The sequence below is a fragment of the Glandiceps talaboti genome, chromosome 4 (assembly GCF_964340395.1).
Source record: "Glandiceps talaboti chromosome 4, keGlaTala1.1, whole genome shotgun sequence".
In the NCBI taxonomy this organism is placed as follows: domain Eukaryota; kingdom Metazoa; phylum Hemichordata; class Enteropneusta; family Spengelidae; genus Glandiceps; species Glandiceps talaboti.
The window spans coordinates 18,907,392-18,930,203 of record NC_135552.1 but is presented as its reverse complement, the minus strand read 5'-3'; the positions used below and the strand labels follow the sequence as shown (position 1 = coordinate 18,930,203).

General features: G+C 34.0%; 1 protein-coding gene and 1 long non-coding RNA gene across 5 annotated transcripts in view; both read left to right on the top strand.

The window, feature by feature from the left end:
- Positions 1 to 11,828, top strand: part of LOC144433502 (uncharacterized) — a 53,635-nt gene extending 41,807 nt beyond the window's left edge. For 2 of the 4 annotated variants that reach the window (XM_078121810.1, XM_078121807.1), the window contains exons 14-16: positions 1,029 to 1,112; positions 1,847 to 2,288; positions 6,875 to 11,828. In XM_078121810.1, the coding sequence (XP_077977936.1) occupies positions 1,029 to 1,112; positions 1,847 to 2,288; positions 6,875 to 7,057 (709 nt within the window). In that variant the 3' untranslated portion in view covers positions 7,058 to 11,828. The remainder of the gene's footprint in view (positions 1 to 1,028; positions 1,113 to 1,846; positions 2,289 to 6,874) is intronic. The other 2 variants (XM_078121809.1, XM_078121808.1) reach the window with 2 other exon arrangements.
- A 762-nt stretch (positions 11,829 to 12,590) lies between these two features.
- LOC144433643 (uncharacterized) lies at positions 12,591 to 21,311 on the top strand. The gene is made up of 2 exons (XR_013480799.1): positions 12,591 to 13,012; positions 15,324 to 21,311. It is a non-coding gene; the product is annotated as an uncharacterized LOC144433643 (long non-coding RNA).
- Positions 21,312 to 22,812: the final 1,501 nt, after the last annotated feature.

Here is a 22,812-nt window from a genome sequence, read left to right as displayed (position 1 = left end):
ACAAGTTTCTTATTTTTTCTTTGTTGCCTTTCATCCTCTGGATATCAGTTTTATTGTCTATAGTCTGTATGTACCATAACAGATGTACTACTTACTACATGTAAGAAAAGCTCACCTGGAGAAAATATTTTATTGATCAAACTAGAAACTGAAGTACCCTTATAGACGGAAAGATTCGTTGCTGTTGGTATTCCTCTTAACTATTAGCTAAATTAGTTATCAAAATGGCCATATGGATAAGGATTGGGTATTTGTTTTGGATTTTTAATTTATAAAACAATTTTGTCATGGCTTCCTACTTGAAAAATCAATGTGAAACAACATAGACCAAGTCTTTGTTTGTAACTCAATACATTGCAAAAAGCTAAAAATGTGTAAAATGTTTGTTATTGATTTTACAAATTTATCATGCTTTTGCAATTTATTGAGTTACAAACAAGGACTTGGCATATGTTGTTTCACATTGATTTTTCAAGTAGGAAGTCATAATAAAATTGAAAATAAATACTAGTACCCAATCCTCATCTGTATGGCCACTTGAAAAGGAGTGGTACACAATGGCGAATCTTACAGTCTAACAGTAACCTCAAAATAAAATAAAAAGAGAGTATTAAAATACAATGATCGTGATAAAACTGATATTCAGCAGAGACTGAGCTCATTATACCAAGGCAGCTTTATCCCTGTAACCCATTCAAATAAAATGTATCCTGTATGTGTTTATTGGTTGTTTGCATACTAAAGTAACATGGAATTCACTATCACTCAACCATGTGATGATCATGTGACATCCACATGACCAAAATGCACCAATCAAATTTATTCCACCTCACTGATACATCCAAGTTTGTATTTGCTGTGAATGTGAATGATTCCTAACAACTGACAAACTCTAAAAACCAAATCTTAGTTTTGTAGTAAAGAAAACAATATATTAAAAAAAGTCTTATTTGTTGAGGGTTGCAAGGATAAATTAATGCCGTAATTGTTGGGGTTTTATGTTGACAGCCATTTTCTTGTTATTTCAGACGAACTAACTCCATGCCATCACAAAGCAGTGATAGTTTAACAGTCAACAAAAGCATGAAAAATTTCAGTAGTATGCAGAATGTGTAAGTATGGATGTAATACAGTGTCGACAAGGTTACCTTGGTGTTTGCTTTGTACATGTCGGCAAGTTTTAGTTATTGACATCTATCGAGTAAAAACACCATGGTAACTTTGCCAGCAATGTAACTAACTGATGGCTCATTCCAACTACAGTTCTAGAATAAGATTGCCAACTTTTGAATGCATCACTTTGAGTAAAGTGATTCATTTGTGTGTAAGATAGACCATACGATACATCATGTCACTCTGGCCTATAAGAGTGTATTTGCATACAAGTAAGATTAAGAATACACAAAGTACTATGTACACATTGAAGTATCAGTTACTCCTAATCTCCTACCAGTCACCTTCATACTAAACTACATGAGTAGTACTCACTGTTATGAGGTCAGATGTAGGAAGAATCATTCCCCACCCCCCACCCCCCAAAAAAATAATCAAAAACAAATGACAATGTATGAAAGAAACAGAGGTACGGAAAGAAATTGAGTCATATTCCTACAGTCAGATTTTAATCAGATTGCATTTGTACTCGACCTCATTACATTACCATTGTTGAAAGTCTCCAATTTGGCTTCAAATCAGTATATCTGTGAACTGTAAGACATGATGTTTGTAAACTACTCATGTGAGTCACCTTTGTAATGTAATGTAATGTAATGTAAGAGAAAGAGTGAGACAAATGGCAATGGTGTAGTAGCTTTATTGATGTTGTTGTTGTTCATTTTGTACACAGTGGAAACACAACAGAGGAAGCTGGACAATTGTCACCAACGCCGTCATTTACTCCAATATCAGCACTGACCAAGAGACATCCAGCCAAGTCTGAACCATTCCCTGTAAACAACACCAACACAACCACCATTACAACGAACATGACCGTGCTAAAAGTCAACGGAACAGTTTCAAGTTTAGCCAATAGTACCGAGCCACCGAGTTCAGTCATCAACACAACAGCAGGTAGAAGTACTGCAGCTACAACAACTCATACATTTACCACTACGAGTGCTACAGCAACAAAAGCACCTGTGTCACCAATTGTACCAGTGTCACCAATTGTACCAGTGTCACCAATTGTACCGATATCACCAACTGCAGTACCAATGTCACCATCTGGAGTACCTGTGTCACCGACTGGAGTATCTTTGATGGTTACTTCACCTACATCAAAGCTAGCAGTAAGTAATACTATCATATAATACTAGTAGTTACTCTCTATGCACTAAATAAAGTGTGATTGAAAATTAAACATCAATGCATACTTGTGTTCTCTATTACAGATTTTATCTCAACAGAAACAGGAAATTGAGACATACACACACAAATTTTGTAAATTTATGTGATATAAGAATTAACTGATATCACATTTTTGTTAAAGTAACACAGGCTGTAACTAAGACCCCACTAGGGTCAGTGTAAGATACAAATAGATTGATATACAATGTACTCTTAGACTTATTGACGCAAACGTCCGCATATGGTGAAAAGGTGAACTATACACAGAAAAGGTGAACTATACACAAAGAGACATAGAAACTGAGATTATCAAGTGTTTTTCAAACTTTGTAGTGTCCCCAAAATAATGAAACAGTTTCTCATTTTTGTGTCATGTACATGAATTCAAGATGATATTACACTGATAGTTGAACCTTCGGTTTACTAAGATAGACACAAACTAAAACTATTGTCACAACATGTTGATACAACAGTGATAAGCTATTGAATGGATGTTGGTTTAATTATAGTCTCAGTAGGGAGGCGTCTCTGAAAACTAGTTAATTTAGAGTTCCATGGACTTGCAGTGCTGTTTTATTACTTCCAATGTTTACACTATTTTGATCACAGGATGATTAGAATCACACAACAGAGGAACTGCTATCACCCACTTGTGTAATCTACTACGTTGAATAACAATAGATTTAGCTTGTGTCTATCTCAGTTCAGACCACTAACTTTAGTGGTCTGAGACCTCAGTAAGCCAAAGGCTGGATTACCAGTGCCATAACTTTGTAAGGAATGATTCACTACAGTTTAGTAGTTGGATAGCATATTAAGCGTATTTCAAAATGAGAAAAGTAAGCACTAAAACCATACAGTTACAGACTGTGTCCCCTTTATTTTTATTTCACTTTGTTCAAATTTATATCATTCCTTTTTTTTTGAGGAACAATGCAATTCAGTAATTTATAAACTGAATGTCAAGCCTTCAACATTAGTCATATTTGTGATGTATATCATGTGTCATGTCCTTGTTTTTAATTCAACAAACTTTGATTTCCTTTTGTAGGAATATTATACTCCATATAAACTGGAATATTCATGTTGTTAAATACGCTACCATACCGTAAACCGAGATATTTTCACTACCACAAAATTTTATGATTCTACAGTCTTCATCTAGTTCTCAAAGACTTATTTTTTTTTACTAATTACCAGACTGATACATTGTGTTCATGTACAAGAAGGCATTTTTAGTCACTGCCTATTTTTAGCCAGGAATCCTTGCAGATTTGATTTCTACTTTCATCTTTAAGACAAATGTAAAAATCCAATCCGCATGGAATACTCATTTTGGCATTTTCTGTTTTCCAGCAAAAATAGGTCTTTAGTGAAAATGTCCAGGTTTGCAGTATAGGATACTATATCCATACATTGTAATAAAGGTCCATGTGGTGGGACTTTAATACACTTTGTAATGGTATTTGACACTAACTTTCTATCATTTAGTCAGTGTGGTATCATAAGAACTCTAGTCTGTTCACTGCATTGTTGACATACATCATTAGCTGGTCATACCTCCCTAGCCCTCATATCAATAGCTTGTCTTGAGAATAGTTTTAACTGATTCAGGTAGCCACACCCCTAAAAGTCATTATCACACACCTGTATGTTAAATTTCTAACATGCAAATTATCACATGCCACTACTCAAATTGTGCTAATCATTTTTTTTTTTTTTTTTTTTTTTTTTTTAAATTTTTGTGCTGGGAATTCCTCCCAGCGATTTTCTGTTATGCAGACAAATACACACAAACAAACAAACACACAAATGCTACAGAGATCCATTCGGGTTTAGGACTACGTGACAGGGCTATGTAGCACGCTCTATATCACGTTGCTGTGGAACTGTCAAGGCTTTCCCAGTCAGTCCACAGGCTATCCCAGAGTCACCCAGGCCCGGCAAACATAGCACCTGCGGGCTCCGTGTGAGTAATCGTCCCCGACTTTTCGAGTCATTACTCCAGGAGTCCCCCCAAATTCGCACTCGTCTTGTGAGTGAGAGTTTATTGTTAAACTCCTGTGATCATCTCGGAAATGTGTGTTCATTTACATAATGACTTCATTTGAATAATGATAGTCTGACTAGTTGTGTTCATTTACATAATGACTTCATTTGAATAATCATAGTCTGACTAGTTGTGTACATTCACATAATGACTTCATTTGAATAATGATAGTCTGACTAGTTGTGTACATTTACATAATGGATTCATTTGAATAATGATAGTCTGACTAGTTGCCATGGTAGTAGGCAATGCACACTGTGATCAATCAGATTATTGGGTGAACATTTTCAATTTGTAATTACCAACGTTAGAACTATTCTCAAAGCAAGCTGTTGATAAGAGGGCTAGGAAGTACAACCAGCTAATGATGTATCAGTGAACAGGCTATGAGAGCCCTCTGTTGTCTCACAAACATTCAATTACCAGATCCAGACTTTCAAAGACTGTTGCTAAGCTTTGTTGTAAAACACCACCACATCATGTCTATAACAAGGCGATAATGTTTATTGCCTTATCATTGTGTGTATTGCTGTCTTTCTAACCACACAATGTGTTATTTTTGTTTTCTGTGCCTGTTATGTTTGATAGAGCCACATGTCAGTCTTTCAACGACGGCGGATGTCTTTGGAACAATCAAGACAGGACCCATGGGTATTGGTACGCAAAATACCGCATGAATGACATTTCAGATTTCGATTAATTTACTAAAACTGACATTGTGAGATAGACTTCATATTGTGCCGTTTCACAGAAATAATGACAGTAACATTTATAGTGGCGCAGTATTTGTACTTGTAGTTAGTAGAACGCGATAATGCACTTTATCAGTTTAATACTTGATTTTAAAGCAACATAAAGTAGTTGACCAATCACAGTGAAGAACTATACAAACTTCAGCCAATCAAAAGTTAGCATCCATGAAACTGACCAATCAGTAGTATGGATGGAATCTGGTATTTTGGGTTTGAATATGTGATCTTATCACTGAAATCTATTCATTAATAAATATCCTATGTCCTTTATATCCTCTACTGTGATTGGTCAATCAACTGTCATTTACATATAAACTTACCAGCCACCTGTATCAGCCTTGCCAATAGTAATTTACTACATTGGGATTTCACATAACATTTTTTTTTTTTTAAATATTTGACATTCTGATAACATGTTTAAATTTCAGATGTCTAATGCGCCAGACAGTCCTGTGAAAAGTCCAACCTCCCCACCGGGGAAACTCAAAGTATGTGTTTGAAATTTACCCCTCACCAGCAGCATGTCTCCCCTCCCCACCGTCCTACCCTGCTTGATTTTATGTGTTCAGATTTGAAGAATAATGGCCTTGAATTTTCACCCTGATGCACTGTTGTTTGTTGTTTGTGTCTGTACCAGAAGCAACCAGATTGTGCTAACCGCTATACTAATCCTCAACATTACGTTCTACAGGAGCTGCATGGAGTATTAATTATACGCACATGCAGTTGTGTTTTGTGTGTTTTCAATGACTCATTCTATTAACCAAATGACCTTGCACTTTGTTTGCAGCTGACAGATGTGATGATGATGATGATGATGATGATGATGATGATGATGATGATGATGATGATGATGATGATGATTAACAGCATGTATTAACGTAGCTGCAAATCAAACTAATGCCATGTCAAAAACTTCATCTTGTCATGAATCAGTAAAAATGATAATATGCTTGTTTGCATATATGTAGAATGGACATACCAAAATACAGTAATATACAACAAGTAAAACTGAAGTAAAGCACTTTCTCTATGTGTTACATTTGTTTGTAAAATAACATAAAGTGTAACAGTATACTGTTTCAATTGGTTTATTTACAAGCCTAGCATGTGACCTTTCTAATGTGGTCAATTAGTAAATGAAACAGTGTAGTTTAACACTTGATATGGATATGGATGCTATAAACAATTGTGGTATGTACAGAAAATGCTTTTACTTCGATGTTATGGGTTGTATTACCAAATGAAAGAGTATACTTTTACACTTGATATGGATGCTATAAGCGATTGTGGTACATACAGAAAATGCTCTACTTTGGTGTTATTTGTATATCAACAAATCACAAAATTTAAAACAAGATGTCGTTGTTATCTCAATTTATGTTACATTAGTCTATAAGGTACGTCATGACAGGGCACCCTCACACATCGGTCAACCCTTTCACCTGTGAGGGTGGAGTGACACAATGTATTGTACAGCCTAATGTTATGTCTACACGTATAAATTTTGTTGTATACACATAGCAGTGCCAGTGGTTTATTCAATTGATATATCAGTGTAAATTGTGTTATGTACTTGGTGTGATAGTTATTAGTAGTACTATGTCAACAGAAACAGGTTATTCACCTTGTGTTGTGAAGCATACTAACAGTTTTGAAATCTAGACCTCATAACTGTGCATACTTGCAGTGAACAATTCTCTTAATGTTTTGTCTTTACTTTCAGAGTCTGGAATCCAAACCGACAAGACCTGTGGACAGGTCAGCCAGTCTACCAGGACACAGTGCAGCAGGAGCTAACAGACCTGTGTCCAGCAGCAGTCTCATTCTGTCGCCATGGCACGTTGCTACGGTAGCAGATGAAGAAGAAACTAAAGACAAGAAACCACTGATGACAACAGAGCTATAAGTTTATGATGAACTCAAAGAGTGTGTAATCAAAAATGAAGCAGTAAATTTGGCTTGATTTGTAGCCACTGAACAATTCCAATCAAGTTAGTGCTGTGTTGATATGTGATTCTTTATGACAAATATTCACATTGAAGAGATACAGACAAGGAAACCGTGAAAGAACAAGAATTGGTGATTGGAGACAGACTGAAGATTTCTGATTACAGTACCAGTGTCAACATATATAGAATGGATGACACATCAAAAAAACTGATCAAATATGACAACATTGATATTGATTATCAGAAAATGATGATCACCATGACAATTATTACTACAAATATATTCAAAGATAATCGTACAATACAACTTGTAACACTAGAAGAAAGAGTTGATAAAAAAATCAGTTGCCTAAGGAGAGTTGTCTATTTTTTGAAAGTGTTTTTATCGAAGGTGACATTTCTGTAACTTTTTTAATAACAAATGACTTTATGGAAAATGGTTGGTGCTTTTGGTGAGCAAGTAAATGTAAGGTGTCAATATATTATCTTAAGACGTAAAAGTTAAAAATTACAACAAAAAATGGGAAAATTTGAAACCGCAACTGCAACTGTAACAAAGAAGGGGACCACTTTTTAAAACAGCTCTCATCTTGCATTGTACATACTGCTTTGGATTTTTACAAGTTGGAGAGAAATTTGACATCGAATTACTTTCTGTATAAATCTTAAATTGCATGTACAATGTGATGGCTGATGTGTGTACCCAATCTTTGCATGCATTACTGTCACAAACATTTTGATAGTGTAAGAGTGATACTTATGAATATGTTTCATCACTTTATCTGTATCATTTTCATAACAAAACAGAATCAGTTGGTTTCTGTATAACCACCAAAGTAGTGGCTATTATATCGGTTCAGCTCTTGATAGAAGTAAGAGTGTCTACTATCTCAGCCTGGAATCAATGCGAATGGGGGATTTTGACTTCATTATTTCCCCCATCGGGAAATCAAAATTCAAAATCCCCAATCACCTGGATTCTAGACTCTGTAAAGTTCATTCTGTTGTGAAATGTGTATTTGATAGTCAGTGATGCAAACACTGTCAACTAAACCACATCAAAACTATGTGGTACAGGATACGAGCAACACATACATTAAATATTGCTTCATAATATTAGGAAAACTACCTTTTCTGGTGTATGTGTTTAATAAACAGACTTTTTCAAATCAGTTTGATATCGAGGGCTATACAACTACATTTAATAATTCTATTCTAATATCTAATGTAATGTCCAAACTCACAATAATCGAAAACAATGAGTTTCTACCCATTCTGCTGTTGGGAAATTATTTAAAATTATTTGATATTTGAAAATTAATCCTAAATTATTTGATCACATCTAATTACTATCCCATAATATGTGACATTATAAATATGATTTGAAATAGATTTCAAGTGAAATTTTCTCTGAAATGGTAATGAGATATTATAGGGCCTGGAAATTGGCACCTTCGGGGTAACAATATTGAAATTTTCTCCCTGTTCTCTTGTTTATTTCGTAGTTGTGTTTAATGCCAAGTTGATGTCAAAACTAAGAGAACCAGCTATATTTGGTCAGAAATCAAAACTAAGAATATTAGAACGTTGGAGTCTCGAGAGAAAGCTAAGATAAGACATTGTTTGTTTGTTTGTTTGTTTGTTTACTTCATGGTGCAAGTGAAATTGTACACTTGTTGATCCATGACTGTAAACATATAATATGAGTTTCACATTTTGGAACAAACAATTGCATTTGTATAGATATTGGTAGCTTTCTGGTCCTGATGAACAAACATACACAAACATATTTGTAAGATTCTGGTTGATTTAAAGCCCATATTTCACTAGCCTAGAGATATATCTTGGTCACACTATTTCAAGCTATCATTCAGATAGTGAAACCACAACAAGTGTCTGCTAGTATTTCGCCAATTTCTGTAACACCATGACAAGTATAAAATGCCTTGAATCTATCTACCAATGTTTGTTTGTTCTGGGGGTCAAAGTTCATTTGAATACTAATGATGTCAGAGTTTATGAAAAATTCTGACAGGGTCAGAGTTGATGGGGGAGAGGTCGTCACAAAAATCTTCAGTGAAAGTGAAAGTTCAAAGATACAAATTCTGGCAGGGTCAGAGTTCACAAGGTCAGAGGTCATGAAACTAAAGCTCTCCTCAATATCCAGAGCATCAAGATTTGTAAATGTTCGTTTAGATGTATTTTCTTTTAATATAAAATCATGACAACAATTCTGATTCAGGGATGAGAATTTTAGAAATTTGTATACAGAGCGGCCGTCTTTTGTCTGTTATCATCTTGTTAATTTTAACCTGTATTTTTCAACATTTTAATTTAGTTATTTTAGCGCCCAGTTTTAGCAAAGCTAGCAGCTTTTCACTGCCTTGCTACAGACTTATTACAAATTTTAAACTTACTTGATATTGACTATGTAATAATTTCCCATTCATCTTGGTTTTTGAATACAATTATAATATCATTATTTTTAACATTTTAGATGCAATATTTTTCTGCAAAGTCAAAATCCTGCACTTATGCACGCTTCTATAGAAATTAGATTTTTTTGAATTTTGACAAAAGAAGCTATAGAAATAGCTAGCAGCCTTTGTAAGGTAGTGCTTGCAGTAGTACCCAAGCTGGTACTGTAGTTTTATCTCCAAGCAGGAGCTAGATAGATTTAGAGTCAATAGATGCATATGATCTATAACATTGTATAATCAACCTTATTACATCGTTGACACTGTCAAGGCATGATTTGCACTCACCAGCATAGTGCATTGATGGTATATTTGGACATATACTAAAAAAAACATGTAATTTTTTTTTAGCGAGACATACAATACATTTTGCCTCCTCTTCAGTGATAGTTATATGAATATGATTTTATTGTCCCTCCAGCCATACACCATCCTTAATTGTCCCTCCAGCCATACACCAGCTTTTATCATCCCTCCAGCCATAGACCAACCTTTCCCCATTATTATTTACATTGTATGATTTACTAAATTGGATATTCCGATGGGTTGGTTGAAGATCCTGACAAGCAAAACCATGACAGGGAAGTTTCAGGTGGATATATGGATGGATGGATAGATAGATTGATGGGGTGATTTAGCATGGCAGGATAGATCACTTTGAATGTGATAAGTTCAGCATACAATTATATAAGCAAATGTTTTTAGATATTTTAGATATTTTCTTTGTAAAAAAAAAAACTCTAAATGTTTCTGACAGTTTGCAGAGACCTGTTGAGTGAATCATGTTTGTTTGTTTGTGCTATCTGTAGCAAATACTCCAGTAGGGTTTGTTTAGAGACATGTTAATAACACAAATCATATGTGCCTACTATTTTAACTTTCAGTTCCAGTAGCAAGTAGTTGTTGGCTTAGAAATACTAATATTATAGTTTGTGTTTTAAAAAAATGAGATAGTCCAAATAACTAGCTTGATTATTCAAAGGTATAAATATTTTTTTTCATAAACTATATATGTGTGTTGTCAGTTTTGTATATTCTTATCATCATAAACTCATTGTTCACTTGTCAGTGTTTGCTGTGATAGGAGTTAAATTTGTTTACTGTTTTTAAAAGAATCATGTAACATTACTTTTTGTTGAACCTTTTAACAAATAAAGTGATCAGTCTGTCAGAGAAAAAAAAATCTAAATTAATTCATGCTCATGTCAAACATAGAAAATCCAAAGGCAGACCACTCTATACAATCTGGTTGCTATGGTAGCAAATCAGATTGGTTATCATTGTAGCATTTAGTTAAATTTACAGTAAGTTTTCTGAAGTAGCAACTAAATGTACATTATAGTGCTTTATATTTTGCCACTCTTATTGTAAATCATTTTATTCATAAATATACTAATCATGACAAGCATAGTAGAGTTGCAATGTCATAACTCGTGATTTGGGATGGGGTGTAGGGGTTGGGTGGGGGGGGGGACTATTTTGATGTTGACCATAGCTTCAAACTATCTATTCTTACATATCATGAAAACTCAATTTATTCAATTCCATTTGATAATATTTATCTAATTTCTGTTGTGTTTTACGATGGTGCATTTGTTTTTGGGCTGTGTACTTTTAGTTTGTATTTTAACGTATTTTAACTGTTCATGGTGCCATCCATTACGAAAGATGACGTATCTGCAAACTTCTACAATGTAAGAGATACGTTTTATAGCGTTTTTATGTCATTGTTAGCCATAGGGTCTGTGCCAACTTGCATCGCTCTGTCAGATAACAGGTATTGAATTAATAATAAATCAGAATTTACATTTTGTAATTATTCATTATCGTAACCGCTAGCAACAGTTAGGAGGGGAAAGCATGAATGTTGTTTTAGCATCAAGTAGTGTCAGGATGATTGAAATTGTAAAAACAAAGTTGTAACAACGTTTAATGTTATAGTTTTGCTTTATTGTAGCAAAGAAATTCTCCTTGCTGAGAAGCAACTTGACAAGCAGTACCAATTTTTGTTTTGTTTTTCAAGTGACTTACAGTTTCACTACAAAGATTTTAAATACAGCAATGTTATAAAACAAAGTATGTGTGAAGGTAGCACTCCCACAGATTTTGATAATTAATGGAGATTTAACGAATTCCTCAGAAAAAAACGTGTCATTTTGTCCAGCTTTATTTTGTAACTTACAACAGAATCTGTTTCTCTCTTTGGTGTTGTATGTATCCGCTCAAATACCACATGATATGAATTTTTATTAAAAATGTAATTGTATAATGCAGAACTTGTGTCTTGTCGTTATCTATTTATCCCAATAAATAGTCAATTTGTTTCATTTTCGTAATTTTAATGTTTCCTTCAACTTGTATTATCATCATCATCATCATCATATCATCATATTATACATATGTTGTAGGTCAATGACCTGTTCATAGTTCCATAGAATGTTACATAGTGAAATCAGTCCAGTGCATATTTTCCTGTACGACGGTATTGGAAGTATGGATCGATAGAATCATCATAGAGAAATGGTTTTGCACTCCAATGTCTGTCCAATCTTGACTTGAAAGAGTTTATAGTTGGTACATTTAATACATTGTCTGGTAAGCTGTGCCATGGTTGAAAGACTCGATTTGAGAAAAAAGACATTGTGTGTTCTTATTAAATTTTAGCAACCAATTTGACTATAAAAAACAGCCATTTTATTGACAAGGTTGTAGATGTTCACTGCAACAAAAATATATTTCATTGAGGTGAAGAGAAAAGAAAATATATCTCATAATGAAAAATTGCTCATGAAAACAAAAGGTTGAGCTGCCATAATGGCTGAAAAAAATTATTATTGGCTCAGTTCTGCTACACACATAATCCTCCATCCCAAATATACTTTTATGTGGCTACCTTTTGACTACCATGTACCATCGGATCGGAGTAACACAGCGATGCGATGTACGTTTTATGAATTATATAGTGCGCCCTCACTAGGTCAAGAACCATTTAGTTAAGATGGCCGATTCTATGAAGGAAGACAGGAAGCAAGTACCCTTCGAGAGATTCTGTCAATTTTATCTTTAGTTTGGTTTTGGTTTTGGACTGTAACCAGAATATATCAAATGTTGTTTCAGTTCTTTGTCCTCCCAGCCTATGTTTTACAGACGTCTACACAGATTTGAGGTTTTCTGTACACGTAAACAGCGTTGGTTTTTTCCACTCCAGTTCAACGGAAGGCTCACACAGTGGTCAGCCGTAGTTTTGAGGTTATAACTGTGGATGAATGGTGGCTCAAATGAGTTCATAGGAATACGTAGAAAGGACATTGTACAGTTGGTTAAATTGGAGGAAAAATGAAAGATACACTGAGACATTTACTAGCGACGTCTAACGACACGAGTGTCGCTAGTGTTAGGGCAGATATAGAAGACGTCGCTGTCCCATCAACAGAGGTAAGCTAACAGCTATCAAAATTGCAATGTAATTAAAAGGCATTATGAATATTTAATATTGTCTAAGCGTACTAGTAATTGACCCTGTCTAAGTGATAATTTGACTGGGGTTAATGGCATGACTTACGGGATGGCTCATTTGATGGGTATGTATATATTATTTTTGACGAATACTCATAATTTTTGTCCTGTGGACTGTGGGTTTACCTATTTTTGCCTAGAAATTCAGTTGTTTGATTTGACAAGACATGAGAAAGGTATAAATTCTGTGGTATGTAAAAAAAAATGTCAAAATATCTGCATCGAAATCAACTGAAATTAGTATCTCGTCCCTATAGCTATGCATAACAGTGACTTACACATTTTTAAATTTTATTTATCATGGTAGTCCTTAGTTAGTCCCGCTTGCATACTCCAGTAAGTCGTCCCTTCATGTCAATAATCTAGACCGTGCACTGTCAGCAAGCAGGATAGGTAGTCCTCAAAACAGTAGCAGTCACATGTCAAAATGTCATCCAAGTTTAAGTAAACACGACATTTTTTGTCTAGTAAATATAATGTTCCCTGATATTTTTCTTTGCTCTGTCAGTTGTCAACGAGTGACATGCCTTGTCACAATGAGTCAAAGACGAGTGCTCAAGTAGTGACAACCCACTTAAAATATCACAAGCATTTTCCAGCTGAATGGTGAAAATATTAGAGAATTATATCATTCTACCTGCAAAAGCTCTATATATGAAAAATTGAGGAAAATAACAGTGATTCTTGACTTTAATTTGAGCACTGCAGAAACAGTATTATATAGATGCATAGAATGACTCGCTTTTAAATTCCATATTTTCTGTTCAAATACTTACTTACAACTAGGTATAATATAGCTTTTAGACTTGTAGGTCACACCATGGATGTATTATATGTATAAAACATCCATGGTCACACACACCATGTTTCCACTGTGTTTATTTATTGACATTTCCAACAGATTACAGGTTTTGTCACCCAGAAACCAGAAATGTGTCTATCTCAAAACCCAGCTTAGTATTTTACACTATGCATGGATGTAGTATATTGTATTATTAAACAGTACATCCATGTTTACACTCTAGATCAATCATATTCATTGATAGGGTAAACATTGATATTTTGAAGGCCACTCTATTAGTCTCATTGGGATATCCAAACATTCAACAGTTCAGTGAGACAAATTCTGTTACCATCAAGTGGTTGCTAGGTAACAGTTTAGGTCATGGAATATATTGAAAATGTACTATAATTAATTCCAGTGAAACCAGTTCACAAAAATACTATGAATAGATTTATCAACATCCACACAAAAATACTCTACATAGAATTATTAGCATCCACACAAAAATACTCTACATAGAATTATTAGCATCCACACAAAAATACTCTACATAGAGTTATTAGTATCCACACAAAAATACTCTACATAGAGTTATTAGCATCCACACAAAAATACTCTACATAGAATTTTTAGCATTCACACAAGCTTAAAAATACATACATTCATGAATATTTGTTTGAGAATTTTAGAAAAGTAATTGAAATGTTATTATTGATGTAACAGGATAGAAATGATGTTCATAAAATAATTGCATAGAGTCATGCAGATTTGTTTTATTGGTGTTAAACAGTTTTACACATTTGCCACCGCATTGAGATGGTAATATAAAAATCAATAACATAAACTAATTGCTAGAGAATTACTAACTTTATTAATATTGTCATGTTTTTATTATTAAGTTATACCATACACCTTCATTATAACATGTTATTGTGACAGTAACATGTTTTAATACCTAGAATTGGTTGGGTTGATTTTGTGAATGTTTTAAAATATAACAAGAAGAGAGAAGGAAGATATTATGAGTAAATATTCATAAGGCAAGCATAATAATTGATTGATTTGCACGAAAAGGCCTACAAAACACTACATCAAATTGAGTTTAGAAAGTATATGTATGCATTATGATTATCTGCATTGGTTATTGTGCAAGCAATATTAACACATAGACAGACAACACATTCCATCCACCAACCCCAACCCTGCAGTATTAATAGATACATAACCACACACACACAACATAACATACCACATCCATCAACCCCCACCGTGCACCCCACTCCACCCCCATGGTATTAAAGCTCACACATCACACTCCCAACCACTGCCACTCTCCACTCCACCCCAGCCCAGCCCACAGTATCAAAGATATATAACCATGCAAACCTTGATTATTTGATTATCCTGAGCAACTATAAATGATGTTTATGTGTTTTAAATTTCCAGCATCCAACTGTGATATCCCAGCTGACACCTCGTGCCATTGCAGGTATTGTACTTGCCATCATCATCATTATCGTGGGTTTAGTGGTATCAGTGAGGGCACTGTATCAAAAAGTCACTGCCAACAAGTACAACCGAGAAGACATCCGATACTCTGAAATTTTGATAACAGATGATGGAGATGATGACCACCAGGAATAACATCACATATATGTGACCTTGACCTTTGACCTTTCTTCGAATATGGAAAGTGAATACATTTATATGGACTGAGTTTTGTAAATGTCAATGACTGAGATCTGTGCTTGTCCCTCTGAGCCATCTGATGGGTAAAAGAAGCGTCGGGTCCATGTTTAGCAGGATGAAGATTATATAAGCTTTCTTCTGATTGGTAAATATCGGTGTTCCAAAATGAACTTGACCAATGAGTACACAAGTTTGTTAAAAACTACAGATCTTTTTCTTAGATTCAATCTTGCATCTTCAGGAACACAACTTCTTCTTTGTAAGGAAGATGGATACATAATCATTTACAAACATCTGGGGAAATATGAAGCCAGTTAAAACCAGCCCAATAATCCTAAGCTGTACACTGTATGTACTATAGTAATGCATGAAGTTCATGAAACCTTATCATACACACCCCTCCCTGCTACCACTATCACCAGTATGTCTCTTCTTCCAGAGCTACATTCTCAACATGAAAATAACAGTACTTAAAATACCAACAGTGTATTACAAAATAACTACAAAAATGATGTACATATTATCAAATTTAGTGTGTTAGTGTTTCCATTGTGTGATGTCTACCATGTTTTCAATTTGTACAAGTTTATAAATGTATATCTTGTTCAGCATGTTAATGTAATGCAAATACATGTAGTATAATATGCCAACCGTGATGTGATCTCTTTGTGCAAAGTTTGAAACAAAAGCTTGTTGATTCCAGTTTCAACATTGGTTGTTTGATAGCATAAAAGAATTCATGAGAATGTTGAATAGTTTGTTGAGAATTATAATATTTCTTTTTACTTGGTAAATTGAATGATTTCTCACCGTTTCTGTTTATGTAACCACCGCTCCACTACTAGTTACATAAAGAGGAAACATGACAGCCCACTCCTCTACTAGATATGTATAAAAGCAACGATGAATCTTTCAGTGTACCTTGTATGGTACTGAGTCTGAAAGGCATCGCATAAAAGTACAGAGCAGTTAATCTTTGTGCAAGAATACTGCCAGTGAATCAAAAACTACTGTGGCTTTTCATTGTTTGGTGTTTCACAAATTTCTGTCCTTTCCGAAAGTCATTATTGGTGTCATTGATAAGCCAATCATGAGGAAATGTAATGAAAAATGGTACATTCCATAAATGCTGGAATGATTACCATATAATCCCATGCTTTAATACCAAGGAAATAGAAAGTTCACATTTTATATTTTATATCCCAATGTTAAGATCATACTGGATAGGAATTTGTTTGACATCCACAATTTTGACTGTCAACACACTAAGAGTGGAGATGAATAGTGTTTCCAGAGTCAGTACACTTATCTGCTGTATAAGAATGATATGATGTATACACATGCATCAGTGAGTTGATTGGTTTGATTAAGGTATATGACAACAGTTAAATTATTTGGATGGTCAGTAAACACAATCAATGTATCGTCATATTTGCGATTAAGATAAATGCATGGATGTTGACTGCTATATTGTGGCACAGTTTGCCCTCTAAGCCAATTTGACAACAATTTCTTGTGACCCATCAAATTTGGTGTTCACCTTATCTCTTACTATGTGGTGATTCACAAGAAAATTTAGTTTATATCATTTTGATGCACAACAACAAACTGTTGTCTTTCAAAGTTTCAGTGGAGGGTGCACTATTGCTTTGCACTGTTGATCACAATCTGTATCAGTATATGGCAATGTAGTACATTCTATTTGATTGAGGATGAAATTTAAGTGTTGTCTTTATGAATGACTTGGTAACCCTTAGAGGGTTATTTTCTGTGTACCAAATGGTATACAGTATAGTAAACAATCACAGTGGTAACATTTTAAATTCTCAGAGAGGATCACCACACACTGTATTAGTGTGCAGGCTAATGTGTAAATTTGCACATGTAACCCAAGCATAATGATTCTAAGAAAATAGACTGTGGGTTCAACTTCAAGTTTTCTTGTGTATTTCTATAATGCATGTTGTAGATAAGTGATAGCTTACCAGGCTAGGACTAGGAAAGACTCTAAATGAAGTTCATCAAGACCTAAATATTACAAAATCATTGAAAGATTTTTAGAGATTTGACATATGGTAAATACATGGTCTTTGGGATAAACATTTGAGTTTTACTTACAAAAGTTTAGCACAACTAACTAGGAGTTAAAAATAAGCAATATTATAGAGAATTGGTGAAACATCCATAGATTACAAATACATTATTATACTGAAAGTGTAGATCACTGAATATTTTCGTTAAGTTAGAAGTGAATATTGATGTGTGTGTGTGTTTTTAGCAGGTGAATTTGTTATATTTGTAAATGTGTTATGACATAGAACTCAGGTGCAATCATATTGTCATGTTTTCTCAAGTTGTTAATGCAGCTGATCATCATGTTGTAGACCTCAACATTGTATGTCACACACTGGAAACTTCAAATATATGTTTGTCTTTGTAGTAACTTTAACTAATTGTAGCATGTCTGTCAAATGTTACCTTGTTGTTTATAATCCTGGTTATTTTCTTTGAGAAAGATGAGAAGAAAGCAGTTATCCACTTTGTGTGCTATATTATATCTCAGACCACTAAAAGGATATACACAGCAGTAAAAAAAATCTGCTGGATAAGTCGTTTCTAATATATTTCCCCATTTTCAAGATGTGTAATTTATTTTCTCATTCGACTTTAATGTATGAAAACAGTGTTCTAGTATACTGCTTTCACAAAACCAAGTGTTGTGATTTTCTGATATTACCAAGTGTCGTGATTTTTGGATTTTTGAAAGGGGCAGCTACTTAAGAGTTTTGTTTATTTACCTTTATTGATTTGTATATTTGATAGCTATTGTAGACTTGTGAGATTTCTTCCAAAGTTACATTGACTAATTTGGCCAATTATTAATACAAAATTAATACTTTGACGATTACCTGTATGCTTCAGTCATTTCATTGATATGTGGTGACAGATTATTTTTAGAAGCCCTCTGTGACATAAATAGTGTCATACCTTACCTATACATTACTAAAGTCTAGCAGATCTGTAGCAGTGCTGTTGCAGTGTTGCTGAACATTGATGTTACAACATAGTAACCACAGCCATGTAACTGGTCTGTTCTTACATGGCTGTTTCACCATGCTACAACACTGTAGCAGCCCAGTTGTGGAACAGGGCTTGTAATCATTTGGCTGTGTAGTTTTCAGTTGTATGTACATGGCATTGCATTTATTGGTTGATGCCATTGTAAAACTAGACAATGCAAAGTATTTGTAAATCAGATTATCACCTTGTACTTCAATGCAGTCAGTAATGTTCACTGTGTGATTCTCAGTGCCTATTGTCGTTTGATGTAAATGTTCGGACAAATAATTGTCCACTCCTACATTGTGGTGTTTTTTTCACCGAGTTACTTATACACCAACACGGTCACAATCAAATTCAAGTTCATGGTTTTGTAGACACCCTGACTAGCTTGATTACATTTACTTTTTTTCAAAAGTTACAAATTTATTAATTTTTCCAGAGCATTAAACAAGTCAGTGAATGCCTAACATTTGAATTGCAGTGTAACCTTCACTTGGTTGGGTTATATAAAAATCCATTCACATTAAAATGTGCAATTCTTTTTGAATTTGAATATATTAAATTTAAGACCTTGCCAATCACATGAAATCGAAATATTTTCAGTTTAAAAATGTGATAAATATTGTATGTACAATGTGTACCATATTATTCTTACAATTGTTTGTAAATGTAATTATTAACATAACTGCCTTGACAAATTGTGTTACTTTGATGTCTTGGTCATACCTGTCATCCCCATATTATGTTACAAACATGGTATGACCCAAAGATACTGATTGTAGAGTCAGTCTATTGCATTAGGTGAGAGGGAGGACAGATTATGATATGAGGTGATGCTTGTTTTAAATATTTAGGTATACCAGTGAATGTACTTAAATTTACAGTAATTCTAACACTATGCAGTCAGTTATAGAAGGTAGTATTTTTATGATAGTGTAATTAGACTGTATGATACGTCGTGACGTTTCGCCCTCACCGGCCTCCTCTCACAGGTAGGGGTTGGCCGATGTGTGAGGGCGCACCGTCATGGCATACCTTACAGACTATGGAAGTAATGTAACCCCAGTCTTCTATTTGTGGACAGTCATTTATAGAGCAATCTGGGTACAAGTTTGATTTCACATTTTAAGCAATTTTTCAACCACTTCAAACATTTTAAACTCTTTAAATTTGCTGCCAATGCAAAATTTACCTTTTAAAGAGTTTTTATTTTGTGTGGTCATTGTGTTGTTGGCAATTGATGTGGTTTAGCTTCCATATCATAATTTGCTATCAACGCAAAACTTGCCTGTTTGAAAAAATAAACATGATTAATATTCACGAATGACAGTTGGAAAAAACCTCATTCTCATATTTTATTGCTTAAAGAACTTTATTAATGGTTCTATACAAGAAAGATTGTCAAGTTCCGATGTCTGCTATTCTAAGTTGTTTTCAGTTCAAGTCCTGAAATGTTTACTAGTTGTTTATACTTCCATTAATCTACACCAGCATTAGCATGTTTGCTTTTTTTCTTCCTTGACTTATGTAACTCAATATTGCCCCATAAAAAACTTCAATACATCAGTTATCACCCCTCTATGCTGAATGGTTTCACCTGATCTTTTCATGTTATATGAAGGTCAGACTGCGACATTTAGGATAGAGGGGTGAGAAGACTTACCTATGCACTCTGTAAACCATTGTTAGGTTTCTCAGGGATGAGATCAAGAACTGTAATGGTTGTGTAATTCCCTCCAAAAGTTGGTTTCTTCTTTATAGTAGTAGTATGGTATATTTTCAAAATCGTAGCTTATCAGTAGTGTGTTAGTTCTGTTTTATCAAAAGATACACCTTTATTGTGAATAGCGCCCTCTGGTGGCTGAGATGCAGTGACATGAACTAGTGACATGTCCAGCCATGTGTCGTAAGTACAACATTACAGTAACATTATGGAAACTGAAAAGCACATCGTAAACAATTAAACTTGAAATGACAGGAGTAATGCTAATTTTTGTAATATTTTGATTCATTTTAAACGGCTTGGCATGGATGTTGGCGCCTTCTCACTTGCTCTTTTATGAGTTACAGGCCTTGTTTAGGGCTGAGAGTCCATCAACATTTCTTGCTATAGCTCCACCAGCATCATGAATGACACTCATGTCAACAAAACATAGCTACAAATTACATTCCTCGGTGCATGAGTAAATAATGCATTTTTGATTAAAAAAGTTAAAGCTACATAACTCTTATTACTTTCCCAAATAAGGCTATCAAATTATTTATCCTAAGACTTTTTTTATACCATATTGTAAGTTTTATTGAAAGTATTTTATGTAATGAGTGATGATATTTGAAATGTTCGTATTTCCAGATACTGGATGTCATATTTAGTTCTTGTACATATACATATGATATTATGATATTTTCACAAGTTATAGTTATCCATATTATGATGATAGTGCAGTCTATAGATATGATATCCATATATAGATGATATTGCAGTCTATAGACTGATATCCATGTACAGATGATATTGCAGTCTATAGACTGATATCCATTTATAGATAATATGCACTCTATAGACTGATACCCATATAGACGATATTGCAGTCTATAGACTGATATCCATGTATAGATGATATTGCAGTCTATAGACTGATATCCATTTATAGATGATATTGCAGTCTATAGACTGCTATCCATATATAGATGATATTGCAGTCTATAGTCTGATATCCATATATAGATGATATTGCAGTCTATAGTCTGATATCCATGTATAGATGATATTGCAGTCTATAGACTGATATCCATGTATAGATGATATTGCAGTCTATAGACTGATATCCATTTATAGATGATATTGCAGTCTATAGACTGATATCCATATATAGATGATATTGCAGTCTATAGACTGATATCCATATATAGATGATACTTTGACAGTAATCATCATTAAAAGGTACATGGTGAAGTTTAATCATATAGTTGCTTAGAAATGTTTAAATTTTCGCAGTGGTGACCTCACTGTAATCAACACTTTGAAACCTGATATATACTATGTTGTATATATAATTCACTTGTCAGTGATGTTGATACACATTGCTGTAATGTACTTGTATCTCAGTGCAGGTTAAGTTCACCATACAGGTTTATATAAGGCACACTTGAAGAACACTAGACATCGCTTTCTATGAGAATAACAACATTGGATTGGATGAAGAATGTAAGTTAGAGTTCATCAGCATCACCTAAAGTTTAACACCCATAATGCTATTAGTATGTACGGTACTACATTACAAGGCAAGCTATGAATAGTGTATGTTTAGTAGAAAGAGTTGACTATATCATCAATAAAGTAGAAGCCATCTGATTTTATCATGCTGCATGGATACATAGATATATTGTGTAGATTTCACCACGACTTGTTTTCATGTTGTGTTGCTTTTTTATAGCAAGTTCCAAACCTAGTTACATTGTAATATGAACCATGAATGTTATGTTGTAATTTTGTTGTTAGTATAATGTTTTGTTATATGTATTTGTGGTGTATCACCATATTCATGAATTGATTTACATAAATTAGAATAAATAATATGTACTTAATCTATGTTGCGTCAGTTTCAATTGTATGTACTACATGTTGCTATTGTCAATGGAGACTAGAGAGTTTGATGATTTCACTTTCTGTTCCCTGTGTATTGGCCTTCTCTAGCTCTCTAGCTCCCGCTCTGATCTGATTTTAAAACCTGATGTCATGAGATGTAACAAGAAATAGTGCCCCAAACATTCTGGTATATGTGAAATGTCGGTACTTTGATTTTCATCTTGAGTTTCAAAAATGGATGTTCAAATTTGATATTAGCACCACTACACTAACTTCCAAGATGGCATGTAATTTTAAAATGTTGATATACTAATATACATGTATTGGCAGAGAGATACGCAACGAAGAGCGCCCCCTTGTGGTAGAAAGATTGATCGGCCTGTATGTAATACCTTGAAACCTAGTACAATGTACCTTTTGTTAATCTATTTTGTTTCTCAAGCTTGCTGTCAAATGAACTATGTTTATCAAATATCTTTAATAGATCACAATATCTTTGGTTTTTTCAAAACATAAACCAAACAGAATACAAAGATTAATTACTTATTCATGTTAAAAACTTAATACAATTATTTCCTTTTGATTTCTGTCAAT